This window comes from Idiotropiscis lumnitzeri, chromosome 13, assembly GCF_059441095.1.
Source record: "Idiotropiscis lumnitzeri isolate Australia: NSW breed Sydney's pygmy pipehorse chromosome 13, RoL_Ilum_1.0, whole genome shotgun sequence".
Taxonomy (NCBI): domain Eukaryota; kingdom Metazoa; phylum Chordata; class Actinopteri; order Syngnathiformes; family Syngnathidae; genus Idiotropiscis; species Idiotropiscis lumnitzeri.
Window position 1 is genome coordinate 19,453,288 of NC_142403.1, and position 26,370 is coordinate 19,479,657.

Consider the following 26,370-nt stretch of genomic DNA (forward strand, 5'->3'; position numbering starts at 1 on the left):
AGGGGGGCGGGGCATCTAGGCCAGGAGGTGCGCTAGAGTTCAAAGGCAGACTCCGACCCTGAGGTCATCGCGCGGCGCGTACCTCTCATTAATTTCTTTTTTTGCTGTTGTGTGCGAGTGCGGCTTTTTTTTTTTTTTTCCCAGGCCGCCGGGTAAAAATTGTGGGTGTGTGACGGTGTCGGAAGGTCTGGCCTGGCTCCCGGCGGAGCAAATTAGAAGGTTGAGGTGCAGACTCACGTCCCGCCTCCTCCTCCTCCTCGGCCTCCTCGTTCTTCTGGCCTGAAGGTTTCACCACGTTATTATCCTGACCGCTATGCAAATGAGGAGGAGGAGCCAAGGCTGATGAATGGCTTATGATAGGCTGGGATTCGTGATACATTTCCATTTTTCTACCAAAGCACTATTTTTGTCCAAATGAAGCTCCTCGACACTCTTCAGCATAGTTCCTTCGTAGCAAGGTGCTGAAAGATGGCAACAAATCACTACTTTTGTCCAAATGAAGCTCTTAAACTCATCATTTTATAGTTCCTTAACACCAAGATGCTATAAAATGGTGGCAAAGCACTACTTTTAGCTAAACGAAGCTCTTCAACTCACTTTAAAATACTTCCTTGGCACCAAAATGCTGCAAAATGGCAACAAAGTGCTACTTTTGTCTAAATTAAGATCTCTTCAACTCACTTCAACATAGTTCCTTGGTACCAAGATGCCAAATGTTGGTGGCAAAGCACTACTTTTGTTTAAATTAAGCTTTTCAACTGACTGTCATTACTTGACATCGAGATGGTGGCAAAGTACTAGTTTTTGCTCAATGAAGTTCCTCAACTCACTTCAAAAGTCATTTGGGGGTGAAAAAGTAAAGCAAATGTGCAATTTCTTGAAACAGGAAGCAGTCACTTTTTTTTTTGCTTTAGTGGGCCACAAACCCGGTCAGGATCCTGCGCCTTAACTTTGACAAGTGGTTGTCTTTCGGTGTGACTGTGAGTGTGAATACTTGTTTGGCTGCTCGTGCCCCGCGATTGGCTGCCGACTGGTCAGGTGAGAAGTGTGAAGAAAATGGATGGATCAAGTTCCACATGTTTTTGTTTTCTCATCAGACGAGGCCGACATTTGTTCACCGCTCAGCTGTAGCGGTCAGGAGGTCAACCTGAGGATTGAGTGACAACTTTTTTTTTTTTTTTTAGCCACTTCCTCCATTTGGGGAGAACAGCTGACCATAAAAGCAGGTCGAAACCTTTCAGGATGTCACACTTTTATGGCACACTCAGCTCAGTGTTGCATTTTCTGTCCAAGTGGAAGCAAAGACAACAAGATGTTGTCCGGTTCGTTGTGAAAATCACGCACACGTGGTCTTGAACGGGGTCAAAAGGTCGCTGGACTCTCACAACAACAACAGCAGAGGGCTGGTCACGTGACCCGTCACATTGCCAGCATCAGTGCGAGTGTCACGCTCGGCGTTGCGACACCAAAAACAAGGAACAACAACATAAGACCCGCCCAAGCAAAAGTCTGGTGCCTTCTGATGTAGTATACAAATTGACCAGCTAGAGGCAGTAATGTGCCACTCAGCCATCCATCCATCCATCTATATCGATACTGGCCTATCCCTGGTGCCAACGTTTTTTTTTATTTGTTTGCAAATTACGATAATTTTTTTCACTTTCATCCTGCAATGAAATTTTCTGTGGCCCGTTTGTAAATTTGATTTGCTTTTGTGTTTTGTTTGTTTGTTTTACAGCTGTGTCAGACCTGGATGTGGAGAGCAAGCTGACGTGGCACTTCCGGGCTCCCTGGCACAAGCAGAGGAACATCCTGCGTCCGGCCACGCGCCCGCCATGCCTGCAGGAGATGCACAAAGATGCCAACCTCTGGCACTTGCGCGCAGGTAGCAAAGAATATTTGGGAAAAACATCATTCAAGTGGGCAGGCTGGTCACCAGCTGCTAACTGCTGCCCCCTAGTGGACATGTTGCGGCACCGCTGTTGTTCCAGGTCACACGTTTAGTTGGAGAGAAGTGCTGGTCATACTTTTTTCACTACTTGAAAAAAATATTTTGATCTCTAAATCAACCTATCATGACCATAAAGTGTTCAGCAAAGACCAGATGTAGGTTTTTGTCCTTAAAAGGTACTTAAAAAAATTCCATATAAATGTTCAAGAAAAAAAATGTAAATAAACGTTCACACAGAGTTCCTAAATTGTAAAGTTAAATAGAAAAAAACCTCAAAGATGTGTTGGTTTGTTTGCAGACGGTCAGCGACGGCGCCCGGCCAGCAGGGAGCGCCGAGTGACCATCTCCATCTCAGCGCTGCCGCTCATGCCCGTGTACCCATCAACGCCCGTCGCCCCCAGGAAAGTCAGGAAGGGGGTGCGCTTGACGGCGGTGAGACTACACGCACACAAACTCACGCCCTGTCAGCTCTGATGTCCATTTGTGTTCACTTCCCTTCCTTTTAGTTTGCATTTTCTTTTTTAGCTGTGTTAGTGCTCCCTCTGCTGGCCATAGAAAGACTCAAATCACAAAAATCTCAAATCGGTTATGGTTAAAAAAAAACATTTCTGGATCCAGATGATTTTATTTGGTGCAACTAATTGACTAAATATAATTTTAAAATTGTTCTTCGCTGCTAATCTCGTTGCACACTTGAGTACAATGACAATAAAGGGATTTCTATTCTATTCTATTCTTTTCAAAACATTCATTGTACAAATTGGAATTTGAAGGCTTGCAAAATTAATACTACTAAAAAAAAAAAAAAAGATGTATATATTGTGCCAATGAAAATAACAGACATTCATTACCAACTTAATGACTTAAAAGAAGCAAAATGAATGACAATGGCGCTCTAAAAGCTGAGCAAAAGCAAAAACAGGCCGTTGTGTTCAAAACAGCTCCTCTGTGTTGCCACTTTATTTGTGCGTTTTGTCATACATGTTCATTGTCTGTTTGTTTGTACTTTTTTGTTGTTGTTGTTTTTGGTTTAATTTAGTTCCCCAGCTCCCGTGCGCCCTCCCCCACCGAATGTTGCCACTTCTCCCCCTGGAACAGAAAGGTAACCCAGAACACCCCCCAACCCCACCTTTGCACCCTTTCTGTCCTCTGACGTCATCGACGTCATCATGCGTGTGTGTGTGTGTGTGTGTGTGTGTGTGTGTGTGTGTGAGAGAAAGTGAGAGAGAGCGACTTGCAGTCGTTTTGGAGGGTGTCGCATGTTTGCGCGCATGTCGAAAGGAGACTTAATGGCTAGTTCAGTGGCAAGAGTTTTGTGGCGCACGAATGCATGCCGCCTACTTCCTGTCTTCTCTGCTGTTGCTTCTCCTCCTCCAACCGGCTGCAATCGCTCTCCGTCTGACTCGTTTCCATTCGGCAGAAGTTTCCAAGGAGATCTTTTGTTGAGAGTGGGGGTTTTGTCCTTTATGTGTGGGTGTCGCCGGGCGGCCAGCACAAAAGGGGGGGGGGGGCAGAGCTGGCGTTGAAGCGTGGGGAAGTCGTGGGGGGGTGAAGGGGGGTTGGCTTGGCGAGAAGCGGGAAGCGCTCGATCGTGACAGGACGGCCCGTCGCGTCCGCTCTCCAGGTAAGTGTTCAGAAATGCGAGAAAAAGAAAAAGATCGTAAAAGCTTTTCTGCCGTCTGGACTGCGAAGGTGCCAGATGGGCGCTGTATGAATTACACGTTACAAACATGTGTGCTGCCGAAACATGCCACCATTTTTGTCGAATATTTCTTTCAGGCATTGTGATATTTTTACGATGAAATTCTTTTTTTTTTGTTCAATGTTTCTCGATTTTCTTGAAATATTTTGGTTCTATTCACGTACGACAGAAACGCCCGAAATTCCCGATGGCGCGACTTCAGGGCCAGTTGGACTTTCGAGCTTCCGTTTTCCTTCTCATATTTTGGATCCTTTCCTTTTGACTGTCGGGCACGCTCGCCGTTTCTATCGGAAGATGACGATCAAATCCCGAAAATGTTTTGACAGATGCCCACGTTGGTCTATTTGCAGGTGGCGACCTCTGACCCCAACTTGGCGGCGTTGGCATCCCCCGCTCAGCGTTCCAAGTTGCACCCTGTGCCCAACACGCCGAGCACCTTGGACAAGCAGACCAACTGGTCGCGAGCGCTGCCGCTGCCCACGCCCGAGGAGAGGATGAAATGCCACTCGCGGGTGGTCGCCTCGTCCGTCATCCCCATTAACGTCACCGGTAAAGCTTCTGACCATTTGGACGTTGGGCATATCAACTAAACGTTTTACGTTTTGCTGTTGTGAAAATTGGCTTTCCCAAATTTGTCGATCACGACAGGATGCATGCCAAAGTCTCGTGCCAGAAACTGAACAGGAAGTTGGGCCGGTTTCATGGCATGCTGATTTTTTGTTATGTTTTGTTTTTCGCCGTTTTGCATTTTCGGAAACATTTTGCGTGTCCTCTCGCCGTCCCGTGACGACTTGGCGCTGCAAATTCCGCTGTTGAATATCATAATTGCGCCACGCGGCCTGCACGGCGACACAATGCGTCGTCTGTAAAAGTCTCCCCTCGCACCCAAAAAAAAAAAACAAAACACGTTGCACAATTAACTGCAGCGGATGAAGTGACGCTCACTCGGCGCTTTTGTGCGAGCTCTCGAGCGCTCGGGGCGCCGCTTTGTGGCGCCACAAAGCGGCGCGATGGCGTGACACCAATGCCAATTAGTTGCATCCAAATGCGGCCAGTGATTGACTCCCACTTGCTCCAGCCTGGAAGAGGGAGGAGGGGGGTCGGGGGAGGGGCGGGGTCGCCATGGCGCTCAATCACATGATCGACGGCCAAAGGGGAAGGCAGCAAAACCGGGAAAAAAATAAAGTTGGCTCATTTGGAATACGCGTGACAAATTATTGATTGGGGCAGATTGGACAATTTGAGATTTTTTTTTTTTATTCAACACGATCCATTCATTTTTTATACCACTTTTGGTCATTAATTCATTCACTACGTGCCAAGTAAAAAAAATAAAATCTTTGACGTCTTTATCCGTCAATGGTAGTAAATGAGTTAAGATGAAACTGCCAACATGTGATATTTTTGGTGATCCTGGTGATAAGGCGCAAGCAAACCGCCGGTGCGATGCTGCACACTGCGCATTTATTTCACTTTCAATCCAGCGTGATGTCGCCAACTCTTCTCCCTTTTTAAGTCGACAGCGTGGGATCGTGGCCCCCTCAACAAAGTCCCCTCACACGTCTCGACCCAAATCACAACGCTACCCCGCCCCCTCCCCTCCCTTTTCTGGTTTTGCAGGCGTGGGCTTCGACAGAGACGCCAGTGTGCGCTGCTCGCTGGTCCACTCGCAGTCGCTGCTGCAGCGCCGGAAGAAGCTGAGGAGGCGCAGGACCGTGGCCGGGATCCCCAGGCAGCTGCACGACTTCGCTGCAGGTCCGCTCGCGGCATTTGTATTATTTTTAAAAAAAAAAGAAGTTACATTATTTGCTTAATTTAGCTGTACTCGTTGACTGCTTTTCATATTTGAGTCTTTTTTTTTTGTACTTTTTGCGCCCTCAGACTCGGACGAGTCGCCCGGCTCCCGCGAACGCAGCGTCATCGTCCACGCCGGCCTGGACAACGAGGACCTGGCCAGCCGTCTGCTCACCAGAGACTCGGGCTGCCAGACCGAAGACTTCCTGATCTTGGGGGCGCCTTCCAACCGGAGAATCCGCGCCCAGCGTGGCCACCAGGTGGCGGCGTTGTGCCTATCCCAGTCGGCGGGCGACATCGCCGCCCTGCGGGACCGCCCCGACGACGTGTTTGCCGCCCGGCTGCGGACGCGCAGTCTGCCCCGAGACGGCGGCCGGGCGAGGGCGGACGACGACGAGGATGAGGCGGAGCTTTCCCCTTTCAACGGCGAGGAGGAGCTGATCCTGAAGGACGAGGAGGAAAGCGCCGAGGACGGCGGCGGGTCGGAGCCGCTGTCGAGGACTCCCGAGAGGAGCTGGGCGGAGCGGGCGCGCTTGCAGCTGCCCCGCATGGCCGAGATGGGCAGCTGCGACATGTCGTCCAGCTCGGACACCTTCAGCAGCCCCGTGCACTCGGTGTCGGCTGCCGGCGTTTTGGGGGGGCCCGTGTACCACAAAGATGAGCACCAGTCCTCCAGCGGGAACTGGAGCGGTAGCAGCTCCACGTGCCCCTCGCAGACCTCCGAGACCGTGGCCGCGGGGACCTCTCCGTTGGCCCGCTGCGACTCCGAGCTCTCCTTGAACGCCGCCGCCGTGGACCACGCCGGCTTCGCGCTGGATCCCTTCACCGGGCTTCGGACGCAGAGGGTGGGCTCCTTCTCCTCCACGGCGATGGACATCTTAGAGGAAGTGGGCGTTCCCGGGGAGGGCGAGTGGAACTATTCGCACCCGGATTCCGCCACGAGGACTCGGGACTTCAGCCCCGAGCCCAGCAGGGAGGCCGAGAGCAGTCTGGGCTGCCCGAGCTTCGCCAGCATGGCCACGTGCGAGAGCAGCTTCTCCGACAAGCCGCCTTCGGAGAAAGCCGACACGGTGTCTCACTACTCGGAGGACACGGAAGGTTACTACACCTCCATGCACTTTGATTGCGGGCTGAAAGGCAGCAGGAGCTTCACGTACATCTACTCGGACCACGCGGCTCTGGGGCGACGCTGCCTGTCTTTGAGAAAACCAAAAGCCAAACCTTGTCCGCCCAGGCGCAGCTCGTCGCTCCGGACGATCCACAATGAGGATGGCGTCCCGGTCCTCGCTGAAGCAAAGCCGCCGCTGTCCAAGGAGAAAAAACTGCAGCTGGTCTTGTCCGGCTCGTCCGGTCGCATCGCCAAAGAGCCTCCTGGTGTGTGGGGGGCGGAGGGATCTTTTGATCTGCCCGATTTGGGCGTCTTCAACTCCAGCGACGCGCATTCGTTCAAAGACGAGGGCGCGGTCCAGGCAGACTACGCGGACCTGTGGCTCCTGAACGACTTGAAATCCAGCGACCCCTACCGGTCTCTGTCCAACTCCAGCACCGCCACCGGCACCACCGTGGTGGAGTGCGTCAAGTCGCAGGACAGCTCGGAGTCGCAAGCGTCCCAGTCGGGCTCCGGGGCCACCACGCCTTCGCTGACTCCCGCCGAGGGCGACTTCAAGCTGGCGGGCCTGGCCAGCCCCTCCAGCGGATATTCCAGCCAGTCCGAGACCCCGACTTCCGTCTTCCCCGCCGCCTTTTTCCCTGGCCCGCTGTCTCCATCCAGCGCCAAGCGGAAACCCAAAGTTCCGGAAAGGAAGTCGTCACTCGCCTCCAAGCGGGACCCGGATTTGCCCCTCGTCCCCTCGGCCCATCTGGATTTAAGTTCCTTTCACTGCATCGGCCACCAAAATCAGCAGCAAAAGGTCGCGTCGGCCAGAGCTGAGATGCCGAACGGACCTTCCCTGAACGTCACCCCCGCCGCGCTGCACAACGTCCGGCTGCGACCCATCGCCAGGGAATTCGACCCGAGCTCCACCGTCAACTCAGCAAGCGTAGTGGACACCCAAAGCTCGCTAGAATTTACAAAGCAAAACTCGGATGATCTGCAGCTGCCAGTCTCTTCCAACGAGGAGCTCGTCAACGGCGAGGCGACCGCAGAGTCGCCGCCGCCGCCACCCGATGAAGAGGCGGAGAAACACGCAGAATTGTCTTTCCCGCCACCTGACGAGGATCGCTGTCCCTCAACGCCGAGTCCAGCTGCCGGTCTGGATCAAACATCCGCCGCCAGTCCAGGAAGCGATGAAGGAAACCGAGACGCCGAGTCGATGGGGGATCCGGCCGGAAACGAGGAAGAGGAATCCGCCGCCGAGGAGAACCACAGCAAAGGTATGGGAGTGACAAAAAATGCAAAAACAGAACCAAAAATGTTTTAGGATAAAATCACATAAATGCCAGAATGGGGAAATTTGCATTGTTTCGGCAGAAATAGCCGATAAAGAAAATAGCAGAATAGCGTGCAAGGAGAGCAATGGAATTTGTATGCATCTTAAAAAATATATGTGACTTAATTTCAAAAATATTTTTGCTGTGTTCCCGTGGCGAGAAAATTCCTGACTTTATTTCTCTCAAATTTGTTAAAATTGTATTTTCGCAGACTCAACAGCAACGAATGCCGAGTCGCACGCGGAGGACGACGGCGTCCTTCTGTCGCCCACCAAAAGTCGAACCACCGACGACCTGTTTGCCGTCATCCACAGGTACTTTTTTAGATTTAAGTTGTAATGTTGTTCATTTAATGTGTCAAAAAAAATTCTAGAAGTTTTTGATTTATTTCATTTCCTTTATTTTCCAAAATGACAACAATTGTTCGACAATAAAATCCTGTATTTTTGTGAACAAAAATGTCATTTAGAATTTATAAAATTCTGCAGTTTTTTTTCTTGAACAAAGATGACTTCATACCAACACGTTCTAATTTTCAATTTCCAAGATTATCTGATTTATGTCGTTCTACGTAATCCAAAGCATAACACATCGTACGTCTAACTGGAGGTGTTTTTTCGGCTCAGGTCGAAGAGGAAAGTGTTGGGCAGGAAGGATTCCGGCGAGCTGTCTGTGAGGAACGCCCCGTCATCCTTGAGCAGCACGCCGTCGCCCCCCGGTGGCGGTAGCGCCACCAGCTCCCCGTGTTCTGCCACTGCGTCGCCCTCGTCGGCGCCCTCGGGCCCTCAGAGGGCTCCCGGCCCCATCTACAGGAACGCCAAGAAGTCCAGCACCTCCAACGAGGAGTTTAAGCTGCTCCTGCTCAAGAAGGGCAGCCGCTCCGAGTCCAGCTACCGCATGTCAGCCACCGAGATCCTCAAGAGCCCCGTGACCCCAAAAGGTCACGCGGCAGGAGATGACGAGGCGGTGACAGAAACAGCTGAGGTGGTAGCCAGGTCGCCTGACCCTGAGGGCTTCTTTTCGCCCAAATCCTGGATGTCGCCCCAATCCAGGCTAGCACGCGCCAGGGTCCCGCCACCCGCCAACAGTAGCCGCTACGCCGCACGCGCACGCTTCTACTCGGCACCAATGCAGGCCATCTCCGAGGGCGAGGCCGAGAACTCCGACGGGAGCCCCCACGACGACGAGCCAGCCACGCCGCGCCCGCGATTCGCATGACATACACTTCTTCGTCTTCCCTTCGCCGCACGGCATGTGCAAAACACGTCAGCTATCAAAGACAACAAATTGGGAGGAAAAAAAATCTGATATTTTCATGAAAAATAATTACTAAATAATAATAGTAAATTATAATATTTTACTGATAATGAAGTTTTTAAGCTATATATTTTCAAGGGAAATTGTTAGATAATTTCAAGGAGAAAAGTCTGATGGTTTATTTTTTTTCTTTGTTTTCAAAAAAATCATGAAGGTAGAATATTTAATAAGTTTTTATGAAAAAAAAAATTTAGCACACATTTTCAAGACAAAAAGTTGAAAATTTTCGAGAAAACACATTTCCCATAAACTAAGTTAAATATTTCCCCACAAATAGTCAAATAAAGGGTGTACATTTTCAACCCCAAAAAATCTGATTTTCAAGGAACCATATATTTTTTGCAAAAAAAAATGGACGTTTTCAAGAAATAAAGTATTTTTAAGAGGTAAAATATTGGATATGTATTTTTGGAGAAAAAGGAGGAAATAAAAATAAAATGAATAAAAAGAATCCTAAAACATTTTTTTCCATCAAATAGATTACTTTATTCCACTTGAAAATATTTGTTTTTACTCAAAAATTATTTTTTATTTAGGCTTTTTTTTTCGGAGGGGATTTTTTTTTTTAAATATCATGAAAATATTTTTTCTCCCAAAATGTGATTTCCTCAAAATAGTCATTTTTTTTCTTGAAAATGTAATACTTTTTAGTTAAACGTATGAGTTTTTTTACTCAAATAAAATGTTTCGAAAATAATTTTTAAAAACATAAACTACATTTTTCATCCAATCTCTACGCACCTTCCCATCTCAGAAAACAGGACTTTCTTTTCTTGAGTAATTGTTTTCATGCTCACTGTTTTCTTTAATTCTCCTTGACAGAATCCAGACATGAAAAGATACTGACATATATGTATTCTGTGAATACATCACAACAAGTCGACATAAACCACTTGTGAGATATTTTTAAAATCATGAGATTAAACAAAACATAAAATAAAAAATGTAAACATTCATTTATCGCACAGCGGTATTAATGAGAAAAACAAGTTGACGATATGTGTCGAGGTGATGAGCAAGTATTTTTTACGCAAGAAGAAGAAAAAGCAAAGGAGGTGTTGAAGCTGGTCATTTTTTTTCTTTCATGAAAAAAAAATTAACAAAATGTGTTGTTTTCGGAGTTTGGTTGACTTGGTGTGTGTGTGTTTTTTTTAAGAATGTTTGGAAACGGTTGAGTAAGTTTTACGCATGTCGGAGCCAGTTTGGATGCTAATGTGCTTCTGCCCCTCCACAATTCCACACTTGAGCAATAAAATCAAAGAGTCTATTTTATGCAGATTTTTATTGTTTTATAAGACGACACGTTGTAATAATAGGCACTGTCTGAGTGGGACAAGCTACGTCATCCTTTTTACAAACCTTTATGCAAATGTTGCCCCTTTCTACAGTCCGTTTGGCCTTAAAACCCTTTTTCCACTAACTTGTCTTGTGTAAATATAAATAATACACACTATCGTAGCGAAGATGCTAACAGGGTACGCAAATAATTTTGTCATTCCAACTTTTCAAGTGATTTTTTTTTTGTCAGTACTTCCTCGTACTACAACAAGGGTGCGTTTTGATCAATTTGGACTACAACGCCACCTTGTGGATGTATTTGATGTACAAAAGTGTAAATGAAATGAATGTTGGGTGAAGTGTGTACAAAAAAAGAATACGAAACATGTTTACATGGACTTTAAAATGTTGTACATTTCGGAGCTTTGGAGAAAAAAAATCTTTTTGTCTTGTATTTATTTTGTTAGTAAACGACGCGATGGAGTGAAAACGTGTAGCCGAAAAAGGAGAAATAAATGTGACTGCTTGGAAAAAGAGCTTCTTTTGTACATTGTCATGTTGATGCAGCTGCAAGTTCAACCTTTACATATAGAATCTTAATAGTTGTACGTTCTTCTTCCATAGCTCTGAAATTCAATGTTCACTAAAGCCCAAGAAACATGAGCTTCGGCATCACTGAAAGAGTCCGGCCATCAAAGATTGTTTTTACATCTTAGACAAAAGGCTGCGCATTTTCAAGCACCCAAAAAAAATACAATATAATTTTCTAAAAAATCGGAATATCTTCAAGAAACATCCTAAAATTCTAAATCAACCGTATGATTTAATGAGAGAATATGCAACTTTTTGTTAGAAAACAATCAGTACATATCGAGTCTTTTCTCAAATTAAAGGTCTTCCTGAAGGTTATCCAAGAAATGTTGATATTTTGTTAGTATGCTCTCATAATGACATTGTTGGGTGGCAGGGACGCACGCACACCGCAAGAACTGCCATCCGGGTTTGGTGGAGGAGGGGTGAACTCAGTAGAATGCATTCATTTGCCCCCACCCAGCCCCCATCTTGGCCTGATAGGCCTGAAGCAGAGCCGGAGGCTGCTGGAGACTGATAGGGACCCTGGGGGATCCCGGTGCACCCCCACATCAAGACTGCTTGTTTGATGAGACAAAATACGTTTACAGGAAAAAAGATGGATCATTTTTGCGGGTAGGGAGCGGAGTTCAGTCATTTAGAGAACAGTCACATATTTTCAAGCAAAAAAAAAAAAATCCATTATTTTCTAGACAAAAAGGCACACGTTTTTGAGGATTTTTTTGTTTTAGCTCTAAGTTAAAAAAGAGACATTTTAAGTGAACATTTCTAATATTTTGAAGAAATAAGCCATACGTTTTATAACATGAATACACATTTTTTAAGGTCGAGTATTTTTAAGGTGGGGGAGTCTGTTTTATTTCTTGGGGGAGAGGGGGCGTGGCCAGTGTGGCGACTGCGCGCGCAATTCCGACGTGGCGTCACTTGGCCAGTGAAGTAAAGAGAAGAGCCCCGCAGTGAACACATAAGAAGCCCTGTCGCTTTTTTTCCCGGGCTATATATTCATTAGTATTCGTAATATTTGTTGTACGATTTTCCAAATCACAGAGGGAGGGGAGGCGGCTCGTTGTCGCCGGCTGGCCTCGAATTGCTGCCGCTGTTGTAATGTGTGAGGTGAGTACTGGAGCATTTCATTGATGCGCCGACGTTAAAGGGAAGCAAAGCAAAGGCAAAGGGATGCTAATGACGTAAGCTTGTCACCTTTGAGTATTTCAAACTCTTTATTCTCGCAATGCTGTGCTTTTATAGCTTCGTGTGGTTATTCGGGTGTCTTGTGTGGCTCGTCGATGTTGCGTGGCTGGGCGAGTAAACGTTAATGTGTGATTTAGCGCAAGGTTAGCTAGCAGGCTAGCAGGTTCGAGCTGAGTGTCACTTGAGTGTCCGTCTTCGGTTCTTATGGTAACCGAGGCGAGGCGCGCCCCCGGTACGTGCGCGTCGCCGCCCTTGATGCCCATTACGGCGGACAACTTTACGTTTGACGACAGCACGTTCACGCATGAATAATTATGACTTGTTTTGGTTTACGTTTATAATTTTTTAACGTTTTGTTTTTGATACAGCAGGTAAGATAAAGGATGGATGTTTTTTTTTAAATTAAAATTAATCAACATTGTAGGAAAAACGGTTCCAATGAGCATGTAAAATAGTGAATTGTAATAACGAATTAGTAAAATGAAATCATTTAAAAATTTTACCTTTTTACAATTAGTGTAGTTATTATTAAGATTAATTAATTGTTTGAGGTTTTGTCCAGCCTCATTGGTGGAGCAGATTGTAAAATGTAAGGACAGATGGTGAGAAATGGTCAAACTAGATGCAGTATTACCTCTATTTTTCCAAACTCCACTTTTCTCTTTAACAGTTTTATGGATGCCCAGAGTCTCATCTGGAAGCAGTGCCTCATTTTCCACCTTTGTTTGTTAGCGTGTCACTTTTGGCTGTTGCATTCAACGCAGCGTGTTTTTCTCAAATTTCCCTTCAAATCACACTCTGAGTTTGAGGCAGTTGTTTTCTTCCTGCCTGCTTGCATAAATTCTCTCAATGAGGCAAGTGGTGAAAGAGGGACGCGGTTGGGCAATGTGGAAGTCATTACAGTTACAGCAGAGGGATTGTTTTTTTGTTTTTTTTAACTCAGTTAGTCGCTGGGCAAACCTTTCACAGATGATGTGTTGTTACGCCTGCCACATGCTTTCAACACTCTTGTTGTTGCAACTTCTGGCTTGTCCCACCAGGGGTCGCCAGAGCAATTTAATGGCATGATTTTGTTCAGCTGAGTTTTTTTAAAACTTGGTCCCCTTTCTGACTCAACCCACCCATTTTTTAAAAAATGTCGTCCATTTGCGTCTCCTCCCCCTCTAGTCTTGGATAATTTACTCTTGTGTCGTGGGATCGGCCACTTATTCCAGATGGATGAAGCTTGACAAGCAGGACAGGCCGTGATGCATGTTGCAGATGGAAGGCTGCCATACACGGGATTGTTGAGACACCAAAATACCTTGTGTGTTTTCCGTTTCAGATTTTCCTCAAAGGACAATGTCAGAGTGCCACCACTGAATAAAGACTCAACGCCTTGGAATTATGGAAACGTCGGATGAATTGTCCTGCTCCAACATGGCGGGAGAAGCCAAAATTCAAGAGAAAGAGGACCAAGGCGGCGTTCCGTCTGCTTCCCAGGAGTCCTCCACGGTGGGTTTAAGCAAGGTAGACCTTTCGGAGACGCCCGGGTCAGCAATGGGAGCCGACGCCGGCGCTCCACTCAACGGGGTGGCGCTAAAAATGGCCACCACCGTCCTGCACCCCGTGTGTCTTGGAGAGAACCCACTTATGCTACCCATCCACCTCCAAATGGCGGCGGCCCACGGGCCCCAATTGGGCGCGATGGGGGCACCGCCCTACGTACTGACGGGCCCCAACCAGGTCTCCCTTCCGCTGGTCTTGGATCCTGCCGTGATCCCACAGAACATCTTGTGTCCCAATCAGTTGTCCTTTGTGGAGCAGAAGTCAGTAGCGGGACCCAATCAGGATGCCAGCCTGTTCTCCCTCCTCCAGAATCCTGCCTTTGCCACAATTCTACAGGACCTTTTCCCGCCCCAGGCCAGTCCCCCCAACTGCCAATCCCCTGGCTCCCCTTTTGTCCCCCCCACATACTCGTCTCCTTTGTCCCCACTGGTCCCTCCCGCAACTTTACTGGTCCCATACCCCGTCGTCATCCCACTGCCAGTTCCTTTGCCAATCCCGCTACCCATCCCCATTCCCCAGACGGAGGACTCCAAGAATAACCTGCCAAAAGCCGTCTGCATGGAAACCAAATGCACTCAGACTCCCGGAGACCTCAATTTGGTGCAGAGCAGCTCATCCCCACAAGTCCTGGACCTGTCCATGCGAGGACCATGTCCCGTAGAACCCAAACAGGAACACCTCAGTCCACAGCATCAAGATAGCGTGCTGGACTTGTCAGTTTCCGCCACCCAGAAACACCACGCCCGGGCCCTGGAACGCAGCGCCAGTCTTGACTCCAAGATCCTGGGTAGTCTGACATCTCTGGACTTCAGTCGTCAGCACAAGTGGATGGTGGAAGGCGGTGCGGGAGGTTCTGCCTCACTGGGGCCCGGATCACCCAACCTGGAGATCGTCAGCAATTCGCAGTCGGCCAAGGTCATTGTGTCGGTCAAGGATGCCATCCCGGCCATCCTGTGTGGGAAGATCAAGGGCCTCTCGGGAGTCTCAACTAAGAACTTCTCCATCAAACGAGACGGGACCCAGGGGATGCCACCCCAGCTCTTTGAGGTGCCACCGGCCCTGTCGCCGGCATCCCAGCACGGTCCGCACGCAACCCTGAAGAAGGCCCACGGTAAAAACCGAGCGATCAAGCTGAAGAAAGTCAGCTCGCAGGAGATCCACTTCCTGCCCATCAAGAAGCAGAGACTGGCGACGCTTTTACCCAGGAAGTAAGCGGCAACACGCTCAACAATCACTGGAACACACTGGTTACACTAAAGCAGGGTTTGCTCGAGTGCACACCAAAGGGCTTCTTCATCTTTACGTCCAAATTAACCACACTGTGGTAAATATTTCAATGTTTCCGAACCTTTATTGAGCCAAGGCACATTTACTCCTAAAAAGCTCTGTGATATTGGGCTTTTTGGGGTGAGACTTCCGTTGCAATACAATTGAACCTTCTCAAAACTTTTGGAATGCACGTCCAGCTGTTCATTGTTTCAGTACCACGTACATTTTGCTGTCCTCGAACAAGGAACCCAACGTCAAAATTCAGTGTGGCATTGAAATTGGTCCAAATCCAGATGTCATCAGCAGGTAGCAACAGAGATGGAGAGACTTGAAGAGTCAACGAAAGGCATACAAGTGCATGTCCAAATGTGACGATTGACAGTCTTGTCTGAATTTGCTAACAAATTAACTGAAGCTGGTCAAAGGTGTGCCTGTAGTTAGTGATGCGAAAATGAAGCTTCAAATTCGCTTCACGAACCAGTTTTTTTTTTTTTTTGAGTCCTCTAGATGGCACATTTGGTTTAATTAAAGGGTTTAAAAAAAATGCAAGTCAGTGTGGTTTCAGCCCAATGTTGAACACAGAGCGCCATCTACAGGAGTCCAAAAATACTACAACTGGTTCATGAAGCAGATTTCAAGCTTCATATCCCCATCACTACCTGTAGTCGAACACAAAGCTATTTGACTGGGTTGGGGGTCCAATCCGTAATTTAAGAATAATTTTTAGCATTGGGCGGTGTTTTTTTTTTTTTTTTTTTTTTTAAATCCCGACCAATGCACAAGTTGTACTTTTTTGTAGCTTGACTGTTCTTTTTACTTATTTACTGCCATTGAAGGCTAAAGACGTTAAAGATCCATTACTCGGCTGGTGGTGAATAAGTTGGAAGGTTCTTTTAAGTTTGTGCACAACTTTGCTTGTGAGTATTCCCAAGGTTGTTTTTTGTTTTGATTTTACGCCGTTAAATGGGTGTGCGTGTACGTATGTGTGTTATGATTAGCGTTAGGGTTAGCAGTGATGCTAACTTGGCTGTTAGATTGTTTTAGCTTCCCGAGTGCACTTTGTGGTCGTAGTTTCGTGAAGAAAAGATGACAGGGTTTTGTGCCTGTTGAATTGTGTTGAGTTTGTGATGAACAAATGAAAGCCTTATACGTACAAGCTCCATATTTATTATTTATATTGCACATTTTTCTGTTTGTTTGATCTGATCAACTTGGCTAATTTATTGTTTGTAAAAAAAAAAAAATATTTATACAGCTTGTAAAAATGGAACAAATCAAGCAGGTCACTTCGTTTAGTGACTCTTAAAACTGCAAGTCACAACATTTTAAGGCTGTGCACATGAAGCATTATTTGCTTCTGAAAATTTTTAATAAAGTTCTTTACACCTAACGTGTGTCCTTGTTTTGTTTCCCAATGAAATTGTTTGGGGACAGAAGTGACATCATAAAGGGGGCGTGGCTAAGGCAGGACTTCCGGTGACCAAAACAGGATTTTCTAACTGTGGCAAAGTTTAAATTCGCAACCCAAATTTTAATCAGTCATCGTGGACCCTAAAGCATCAATTTTGTTCTCGTCCTCCGTGCCGAGCAAATATGGGTTGGCAGTGGGTGGTTCTGCCTTGTCCCAACGGCATTGCAAATAGTTCAAATGGAGGAACATATCCACAAAATCGAAACAGGGCTGGTAATACTCCTACGGAAATTATTAAGAGAAAATGATTTCCTGTGGTAAGAATTAAATTAGTTCAAATCTTGCTTGCAGGATTATTTTTCCCTATTTTGTTTCACCTGGCAGTTTTCCCTTCTTTGTATATATTTTACTTTGTAATTTGCACTGTTCAACAAAAAAATGATAACTAAATGGTTGTACCTTGTTGCTTTACAGTACTCGAGGATATGAAAAGTACGGCGGACAATAAGAGTGTACACGAGTCGTTTATGTAACGTAAGGTCATGGCAAACGTATCAACTGCAAGTTGACAGAAAGAGGAAGCATTGATTGGATGTCCAAAAAAAAAAGGAGTACAGGTAACACACGTATATGAGGTTTGGTATTTGCAAAATTGCAGATTTTTCACAGACGCTTAGTTGCTGTTTTTATATTCAATTTCACGTAGATGCCACAAAATGGCGGCAAAGCTCCACCCCTAGTTCACATCTCAAAAACAGCAAATAAGGTAAGACTTTTTATCAAATACTCGAGGCAAGGTTAAAAAGGTTTACGTGTCCGTTTTCCAAAAACACGCTAAAAACCATCACAGACCTGAGAGATGTCGCTTGTCGTTGCGCCGCGTTGGGGCAGTGTTTTGTATTTCACGTTGCATATAGGCTAAAAAATACAATCATTTACAAAATGTACATTCGGCGGCACGCTCATTGACCCAAGAAAAGTGCACTAGGAAACATCAAGTCAAATATAAAGTCCTTAGGAAATGTCAGACTATTTCATGACCATGTGCTGAGTTCATTAATATCAGGGACGAGCATTTGATCACCTTTTTATGAACTGATATTTAATTTTTCAAAAATAATCTTTATATTACGAAATTCTAATTTTTTTTTGTTTCATGAACAAAATTAATGTAACAAACAACAATTGATTGTGGCATAACGTTGTTAGCATGATATGTTCCTTAGGTCACTGCGAGTTAAATGACAGCGCCCCCTGGTGGTGGCAGCCGACAATTTAACACCAACTAGTCGAACAAATTTATTGTGCCTCTGCTGGTGGTAGCCAACTTGGGTACGCTTCACTTTGCCTCTTTGCCTTCGAGACACACTGAATTGAAAATAAATCAACAGACTTCTTAAAAAGCTTTTTTTTTTTCTCACTCCATATCATTAAAATTTCGAGAAGTTAGATGAGTCAACCCTTGCTATTTGAGACGGATACGGCACAAGTAACCACAAATAGCGAAAATCCAAGTGGAGTAAGCTGGTTTGTAATTGCTTATAGAGGCCACAAGATAGCGGAAAAGCAAAAGTTTCGACTAAACTTTAGTTGGTGATGGTGCTCATCCCTTCTTAATACGGTGTTCAACTCAACAAGCGTGCGTGTGCACGTAACGGAATGCGTTGGGAGACATTCTTCACGCTCCGTGGTAGAAAAAGAGTCATAAGAACGCTAATGAGGAGAAACCTCTTTGGGGAGCCAAAAGTAAGAGAAGGTAAACACTACTGAGGCTGGAGGTCCTCTACGCCAGTCACATGACCTTGTGGTGGGTCACACTTTGCCTTGCTTGAGCCTCTCAATGTGGTGGCACAGCTTGAGGGCGGGCCCCAGCTTGAGGCCCATGTACTTCATGATCATGTCGCTCCGCAGTAGCATCAGCGCTTTGCCGTCGATCTCCTGAGAGAAAACACGAATGCGTACGCAATTAGCGGGCGGGCATGCCAATAGAACAAACTGCATGTTTTTAATATAATCGAAACTGATTAGATTTTTTTTTAAAGCTCATAATTTTCATCCTGGGTATTCTACATTAATACAAATAAGATTATACTTTGGGGAAAAAGTAAGTTTTATTGGAAAAGTCATTTAAAGATGTCATTCGAGTCATTTTACAACCACATTTAATTGACATATTTTCAATGAAGAAACGGCTGCTTGTTTTCAAACAAACAAACTTTTAAAAATGATAAAAGCAAACTTAAAACAGCAAGAGTGACTTAGAGAATAAAAGGTTAATTTACGTGTTTTCTGAATAATTCTGCATGCGGTCCCAACGACGCAGGGTCGGCGTCCCTCACAAACTGCATGACTTCATCGATGGACCAGGACGCCGGGTTTTTGGTGAGTGTCTGCCGTCCCTCCCTCTCCGTGGCACTGCTCTCTGGGCCAGTCGTGGAACTGGCTGCGGTCCAATGAGAACGATTAGCAGAGAAACATAAGCTTGGCATTTAAGGAATTTTTGCATCAGTCTTTTGATTTTCAATTGGCAATTAAAAAAAAAAGGTCATTTAGCAATTTGTTATTAAACAGGTGTCTTTCGTGTTGAAAATAGCATCAGCGACATGAACTGATGAAATTTCTGCTGCTCACCTTCGACTCGCCGCAGCATTTGTGCAGACACCAACTCGGCGGGATTGGAGGCAAGTCGGCGGGGCGTGGGCGCGGCGCCGGACGGCGAGGAGCGGAACTCGGAACGACTGCGTGCCATCTGCGGCCGAGGCATCATGGAGTTGGAAGCGGAGCCCATGTAGCGCTGCTCTTTCATCAGGACATTGTCGTCATGCGGCAGCGTCTCGGCTGGAAAACACGCAACATGTTGACCCGCCCACAGCACTAGCGGATTGCTTCCTTGTGCTGTGAGTAGCACAGTAGACGCCAAATATGGGTCAAACGTGTGCATGCATTACTTTTGTTGAGCGCTGTGATTGAGCGTATAAAAGGGACGAGGAAGACGGAGTGGACAGGTATTGATTTAAGGGACAGACAGGTTTTGACTGCTTTGGCGGAGTTTGTACGACCCTACGGATTGTGTTTTAAAGTCATTTTAAGCTTGAAGATTGCTGTATGAACTACACCTTTTAGAAAACCACTCCTGGACTCTCTAATTAATGACACAGCCAAGCAACAACAGGTAACAAAGCCGCCTGCACGTCAGACCAAGCCATTCCAAACAAACAAGCAAGCAATACTTCACTAGCCCTCTAGTAGACTGGCTAGTACAACTAATAACCGGTACCCGCTCTGAAAAAAAGCATATCGGTCTATCACTAGCTGATACGTACCTTCTGAAGGGTGGGCGTCCGTGCGTACATGTTTGGGCGACAGCGGCGCGGCATACGGAGGCGAAACCCCGGCCAGGCCTCGCTTGCCCGCCCGGGCCAGTGAAGGTGAGTCCAGCGCCTCCTCTTTCACTGTGAATAAATCAAACACGACAACGTGTGTGAATTTACCTTGAAATTTAATTAAGTTAATTCGTATTTTGTTCTCGACATAGGTAGTGAATAAGTTAAGGAAACGGAATGAATTATGCTGACATTGACTATGCGTCCATTTACCTGACTTGGACTTGTCGTAAGAAGCGGCGTAGTGGCTGAACGGCTGGCTGCCGAACAAGTTGTCGCACTGCAAGTGGCGACACACCGTTTCCAAGAAGCGCAGCACGAAGGCGGCGCTGGTGGCCGACGGCAGCTTGACCACGCGTACACCCCCGTCCGTTCTCACTGGGAACAACACGGTCAACTCACTTACTTGCAAGATCATCTTTTGATCGTGTTTATGATCCTCATTTGGTGCTGCTGTTTAGGTTAGTAACAGGCTTTGTAAAGTACTGCGTCTAATGAACTGGGGCGAATACGTTCCGAGTCAGTCTACTTGGTGAGAGGATCGACGATGTATGATGATGCAGGGTAGTTACCATGGCAACACTACGGCGATGCATGTGGTATTAGTATTGGGGTGTATCGATTAACAAAAAATTCTAATCGGTCATCATGCAGCGATAGAAAAATGACATGAAGAAGTGACAGCCAAAGAGGTTTGTATAGATTTTGCTGTTCCGACCTATGTACAGGTTCGGGTTACAACGCCATTGGGGTCATAGAACTTTGTCATGAATTCGAAGTGGACCAGTAGGTGGAAATGTCATTTTCCAGAGGTAATGATGTTGCGTTACCTCTGACCACTTTCCCGCTTCCCGAGTGCGTCTGCAGAGCGCCGAGCAATACTTTGGGCTGGTACGCACAGTCTAAACAAGACTGGACCACCTGCTGGAGCACGGAGTTGACGGGTGCCGGGCCAAAGTGGTCCGGCAGATGCTGCAACTGCTTGCGATCAAGGTGTGGGCCGCAGTTTCCATGTTTGTTGATGTACACACACACTAGCACGGAAAAGAAAGACACGTGAGAGGATGTTGCAATGAGCGGCCCGTCGGCGTTGACGCGATGTAAGCACCTGTTGACACCACAGTGGGCAGGCTGGCGGGGCTGCCGCGTTGAACGTGGATGGCGGGCGCACCTGGATGTGACAAGCTTTGGAGCATCTTGGGTTTTCGCTAGAAACACACAGGAAGTGACCAAGATGAACTCTGATGCTCAGAAACTCGAGTACAGTAACTGCCAGGGCTGAGCAATTGCTAAAAATGTAATCATGCGATCATCTCATGTACGAGCGTCGCTCACCTTGCTTCCGGGTTTCGGGCCTCTCTTCTTGTGTGGCCGAGCCGTGAGCTGTACGTCATGTATGGCGCCGCCGCCGTTCTGGGCGGCGGCTTCGGCCACGGCTTTGAGGAGGGCGAGGGTCTCGCTCTTGGGTCGGCGACCGCGTACCCCTTTCCTGACAGGTAACCGGGGCAGCGGGTTGGGGAGTTTGTAGGTGGCCTGCAGGGAGCGCCTGCTAGGCTTAGAAGGCGACGTCGTCAGGGCGGGCGGGTTCTTCGTCAGGGTGACTGCAATGCAAGTGCAACGCCAATAAAGTCATGATCTGTATTTTTGTTGACTTTGTTTTGTCATGTAACTTCGTTCATGCCATGTCTATTTGTTAGGTTTTCATTAGTTGACCAATCAGCTCACGTCAGCCGCTTGTCTCGATCAGGTGTGCCTCATCGTCTCGTTAAATTTAGTTCTGTATTTGTATTTGCATGTTTAAGGGTTATCCAGACATGCCGGGACACTTACCGCTGTTCCCGGGCGGCTGTAGGCTGTGTTTGGTCAGCGAACACCAGCCCACGGCGAAGATGTCCCGGGAGTCGTACTTGCACCAGTAGTCAAAGGCGCCTCTCCAGCCGTCAAACGTAACGAAGACCTCGTCGCCCATCACCTCGCCAATGGTGGCCGGGCAGATGAGATGCGGGTTCTTCTTGTCCACCGCCTCCAGCTTCATTCCCACTTTGAAGCTGTTCTGAGGGGGTCTCGGGGGCTCCTGAAATTTGGGTGAGTTCATTGCGGCAACTGCATTGAAATTTGAAAATTGTGCATGCTGGCGGTCTTTGCGGTAGGAAGACCTTCTTGAAGGCCGTCGCTGGAGCCATCTCGGCTCCATTCAAGGTTCTCAGCAGGAACATCGGCCACGAGGAGGCGTTCATGCGAAATCCTGGACAATGACGAAAACACTTATTATAATCGGCGTCAAAAGATACATTTCAACACAAGCTTGGCTGACGTCAGCTTCATGTTTAATCAAGTCAATTTGTATGCAAGTCTGTATGTGTCTTATACTGCCCCCTGGCGGCCATACTGAACGCATCACACATTTTTGGGACCTTAAATAGCATTTTACTCGAGTGATGAAAGTCGATTTGAGATAAGCACTTTTCCCCATTTAAGTAAATCAAAATGCCATAAACTGTTTGTGTTCAAAAGCAATGTCAATGTGAGCACTGTGATAACGTTGAACAATTTGAAACATGAGCATACAATAGTGTAGAGAATGTTCTACGGCAAAGGTTATGCTGCATTTTAGAATGTTGAAATTTGACCCAGAAGCCCAACATGCTAAACATTTTGTGAGTAGTGTAAGAAGAATTATGCCCCCAACGTCGGAGCCCGACTCTCTTACCAAGCGGCGGCTGCAGCATGTCTCCGTTCTTCTCGCAGGTGCCGATGGGCTGGATATCAGAGGAGTCCACCAGCCTCCAGAAGTCATTGCTGTTGTCGCTGCCGTCCAGGCGCAGCCGCAGGCGCACCCCCGTTAGGCCCATGACTGTGGCGATGCACACCGAGGTGGCATTGCGGGGGTCGTGGGCCTCCAGCTTCATGCCAACCTTGAAGTCGTTGGACGGCGGGACGTGAGCCTGAGCAAGACGAAACGCAAGATGAAAGTGGAGGTAAAAATCACAGAACTGCTCCTTTGCTAACCAAAACAGCAACACCCGAACCGTCTCAGAGGGACTCCATTCGTGGATTTCATTATTTTGAGAAAAAAAATAAAAGTGGGCCAGACCCAAAATGGCAACTCATCGCCTAGCTCTGATTTAAACTCAAATAATAATAAAAAAAAAGTAGATAAGACGAGACGTCACACCGACGTACCTGACAAAAACAACTCGGCGGCGCTGGTAACGATGACGTTTCTTTTAGGTATTCTTCCCAGGCGAAAGACTCTGAGGAAAAAGATTCATTTTGCTTCATTTCAAAGTTTACTGAATCTACATCCAGTCTTGTTCTTTAAAACATTTTTTTTCATTGCTTTACACAGGATTGAAGGAGGTAAAATTTGCTAAGAGTTACTTGCCTTTGGTTACTTCTGGTGTTGTACCTGCAGTTTGTTTCTCTTTTTTGCCATCCCTTTGCTCTAAATCGAGTTGGAAAAAAATGGAGATGAAATTCAAGGCTGGACGTCCGCTAGTGTTTTCAATAAGTGAACGCAGATTTCAAGAGTGTCTTGTTTCTTGCCTTTTATCGGCGTTTTCCCCATGATGCCTGCTGGTGTCCAATGGCGACACTTGATACGGGGGCCACTTGGAACCCGCGACGCTTCTGCGACGCTTCTGCTTGTGGCCTTTTTACACTAGAAATAAATATTGCAAAGGTGAAAATACAATCACAGACATGGACACACAATGGTTGCAAAAACAAAATGTCAAACGTTTGCATTTCAAACATGTTAGTTTCTGAAAAGACAATAATTGTTTCAAGTTGTGTTAAAAAAAAAAAAGTTCCATATGCATATATACAACCACTTATTGGTTTTATGATTTGATTCTCATAAATCTACAACATTTGATTTCATTTTCAAATTTGGACTTTATCCTCAAAATGATATTCTCATGTCACGATTTGAATAATTTGAAATTACAACTTTTTCATGTACGGTAATTTACAATTCAAACTTCCCCTTTATTAGTGTAATTTTAGTTTTTGTCGTATCCATTTTATGTAACTAAAGTCATAGTATAATTCTATATTCATATTAAAACTCTTTCTCTTAATATTTGAAGTGTATGTTCATTAAATTACAATTATTTTTTCTTGTCATTCCTAAGAGTTAATCTTCTAAATTATGAGTTTATCGTACAATAACCATTTGTTCTTGTAATTTTATGATTTCTTCCTTGTAAAATTGTCATTTAGAAATGAAAAACAATTTCTTGAAACATTTTAATATCCTACAATTACAACTTATTTTGTGTAAAATTACAACTTTTCTCACAGTATTATGACACTTTTGAGAAATCACATTTTTCTTCTGTTACAACCCTTTTCTTCATAAAACAACCCCTTTCCCCCCTCCCATATGATTTAAATTTTACTCACATTTCTACTTTATTTATTATACAATTACAACTTTCACTTGTAACATTGTGAGTAGAATTACAAATGTACTGCTGAAATAAATGACTTCTTTAATCTCCTAGTTTATGATTTATTGTAAATTGAACAGTCTTTTTTAATATTTAAAGTTCTTTCTCACAATTTGGATTTTTTTTGTAAAATTACCAATTTTAACAATTGCAACTTCATGTAGCATATTTTATTTATTTATGTGTTATACATGTATTTATATAATTCAACTTTATTCTCATATTTCAATGATATTTTTGTAAAAGTGTTACTTTTTTTTTATTTACTACCGTCCAAAAAAACTGTCTTTTAATAGAACTTTGCATAATAAAGCAAAACCTTTTCACTTAACATGGCAATTTTAACCTTGCAAAATCAGCACTTTTTTGTTGAATATGACTTGTTTTTAGAATACGTTTCCTTTCCATAAGTAATAACACTGTTGTAAACTTAACACTTTTCCCTTCATTTTAAAAGAATACTGTAAAACTACACATTTATTTGCGGTATTAAAAACATTTACTGTAATATTACAACTTTAACAAAAGTAATTAAATTAAAAAGTCGTGAACATGGTCTGGTGAACATGTGAATGAAACGTTCGATCCAGTTTAATTATGTAACATTTCAAACGTTTTCTATGCTGCCGGTTATGAAATGAGAAAATGTACTCCTTTCACTTTACATTAACCAGCTAACGTCTATAGGTTGGCCTAGTGTTATACGCACAGTATAAAAAAAATATAAATCCAATAAAGTTACCTAAAAGGAGTACTCGAATTATGGACCGGACACGGCTATGACGTGTAAACATTACGCCACATACAGTACAGCACCAGGTAATAGCCGGAGCCACAGTGTTGACAAGTTAGCCGCGCTTGCTAACAAGGTTGGCTAGCTTTTCTTTACTGTTTCCATTATTATATTTTTACCGTAAGGAGGGCGATATCGTCCTCCGTTTTATCCCGATTAATATGCCTAACTCATATTTTCCTGTTTTGTTTGATAGACGCTCTTTATAAGTGTAATTTCTTAAGCAGAGTAAACTTACCGGTGACGCCTTTCGTGAAGAAAAATGTAAGCAGTTATTTTTTCTTTCCCGAATCGCCAGCTGCCATTTTTCCCTCCACTGTTTTGTCTGCGTGTGCGTGTGTGTGCGCAACACGCATGTTATATGTGCCAAAGATCGGACGCTTACAAGCTACCAAATCAAGATCTGATTGGATAGGAGGAAGACTTCGACCAATCAAACTTTGCAGATCTTGGAGCGCATAGCCAATCAGAATGTATTTTTCTTGTTAGCCAATCAAATTCCGGAAATGTATTGCTGTCCAGTTGGATTTCCGGAAAGAGCCCATCAGCACTCAGGGTCGTAAAAGATTTTTAAGAAATCGGAAAAAAAGATTCGTATTGTTGTTCGGCCAATGCAATAATACAGTAATAAACACAAATTTCAATTTTAATGAATGAATAGAATAGTTTTATAATAAAAATTCAGTTAGCATTTTCTTCTATCAAACTTTTTTTTTTTAATTGGGAATTTCTTACTGAATGAGGGAGTGTGTAATTTGCTTGTAATAAATTCTCATACCGAAGACTTTTAATTTTTACTACTTTGCATTTAAAGGCATTAGTTTTGGAGGTTTGCAAGAATGCGTCAACAAACTCATTGTCAGGTTTAGCACATCTTGTACCTACAACCATAGAATCTGCTTTAGGATGTACAGCACTCGCCAACATCTTTAATCCAGCTCTTCCGTTAACTTGTATTGAGGTAACTGCTCCATGACATTAAAGATAACTCATTGAATTCTGTACCGATTTCAACATAGATCGGCTTGGTAGAAACATTAGACATGCACTTATGATTATCTCATTATCATACAATTAACGCTTTTTATTGTAATAATATATTCTTTTAAATCACATGTATTTTTTTTAATTCTCAAAATATTGCAGCTTTATTAGGGTGACATTGTAACATTTTTTGTCATGTATTTCAATTTATGTATCTTAAATTCAAACGTTTTCTTTTCAATTTAAACGTGATTCTTGTGTTTCCTCTCCATTC

The 26,370-nt window shown here is 45.1% G+C and overlaps 3 protein-coding genes across 5 annotated transcripts in view; 2 read left to right on the top strand and 1 right to left on the bottom strand.

Moving 5' to 3' along the window:
- nhsa (Nance-Horan syndrome a (congenital cataracts and dental anomalies)) overlaps positions 1–11,009 on the top strand; it is a 43,146-nt gene extending 32,137 nt beyond the window's left edge. For 2 of the 3 annotated variants that reach the window (XM_088313684.1, XM_088313686.1), the window contains exons 2-9: positions 1,739–1,885; positions 2,250–2,383; positions 2,991–3,053; positions 4,004–4,202; positions 5,274–5,408; positions 5,535–7,820; positions 8,089–8,191; positions 8,504–11,009. In XM_088313684.1, the coding sequence (XP_088169810.1) occupies positions 1,739–1,885; positions 2,250–2,383; positions 2,991–3,053; positions 4,004–4,202; positions 5,274–5,408; positions 5,535–7,820; positions 8,089–8,191; positions 8,504–9,095 (3,659 nt within the window). In that variant the 3' untranslated portion in view covers positions 9,096–11,009. The remainder of the gene's footprint in view (positions 1–1,738; positions 1,886–2,249; positions 2,384–2,990; positions 3,054–4,003; positions 4,203–5,273; positions 5,409–5,534; positions 7,821–8,088; positions 8,192–8,503) is intronic. The other variant, XM_088313685.1, reaches the window with a different exon arrangement.
- A 978-nt stretch (positions 11,010–11,987) lies between these two features.
- Positions 11,988–15,924, top strand: rai2 (retinoic acid induced 2). The gene is made up of 2 exons (XM_088313556.1): positions 11,988–12,176; positions 13,579–15,924. The coding sequence occupies exon 2, from the start codon at positions 13,641–13,643 to the stop codon at positions 15,012–15,014; it is 1,374 nt and encodes a 457-aa protein (XP_088169682.1). The 5' UTR covers positions 11,988–12,176; positions 13,579–13,640; the 3' UTR covers positions 15,015–15,924.
- A 1,068-nt stretch (positions 15,925–16,992) lies between these two features.
- On the bottom strand, positions 16,993–25,467 carry LOC148324952 (sex comb on midleg-like protein 2). The gene is made up of 15 exons (XM_088313554.1): positions 25,351–25,467; positions 23,412–23,526; positions 23,251–23,310; positions 23,049–23,119; positions 22,576–22,810; positions 22,022–22,110; positions 21,696–21,939; positions 21,201–21,466; positions 20,974–21,073; positions 20,696–20,899; positions 20,079–20,243; positions 19,806–19,934; positions 19,114–19,320; positions 18,765–18,925; positions 16,993–18,420 (listed from the first exon to the last, which is right to left on the bottom strand). Exons 2-15 carry the CDS (start codon positions 23,431–23,433, stop codon positions 18,295–18,297), a joined length of 2,079 nt encoding a protein of 692 aa, XP_088169680.1. The 5' UTR covers positions 23,434–23,526; positions 25,351–25,467; the 3' UTR covers positions 16,993–18,294.
- Positions 25,468–26,370: the final 903 nt, after the last annotated feature.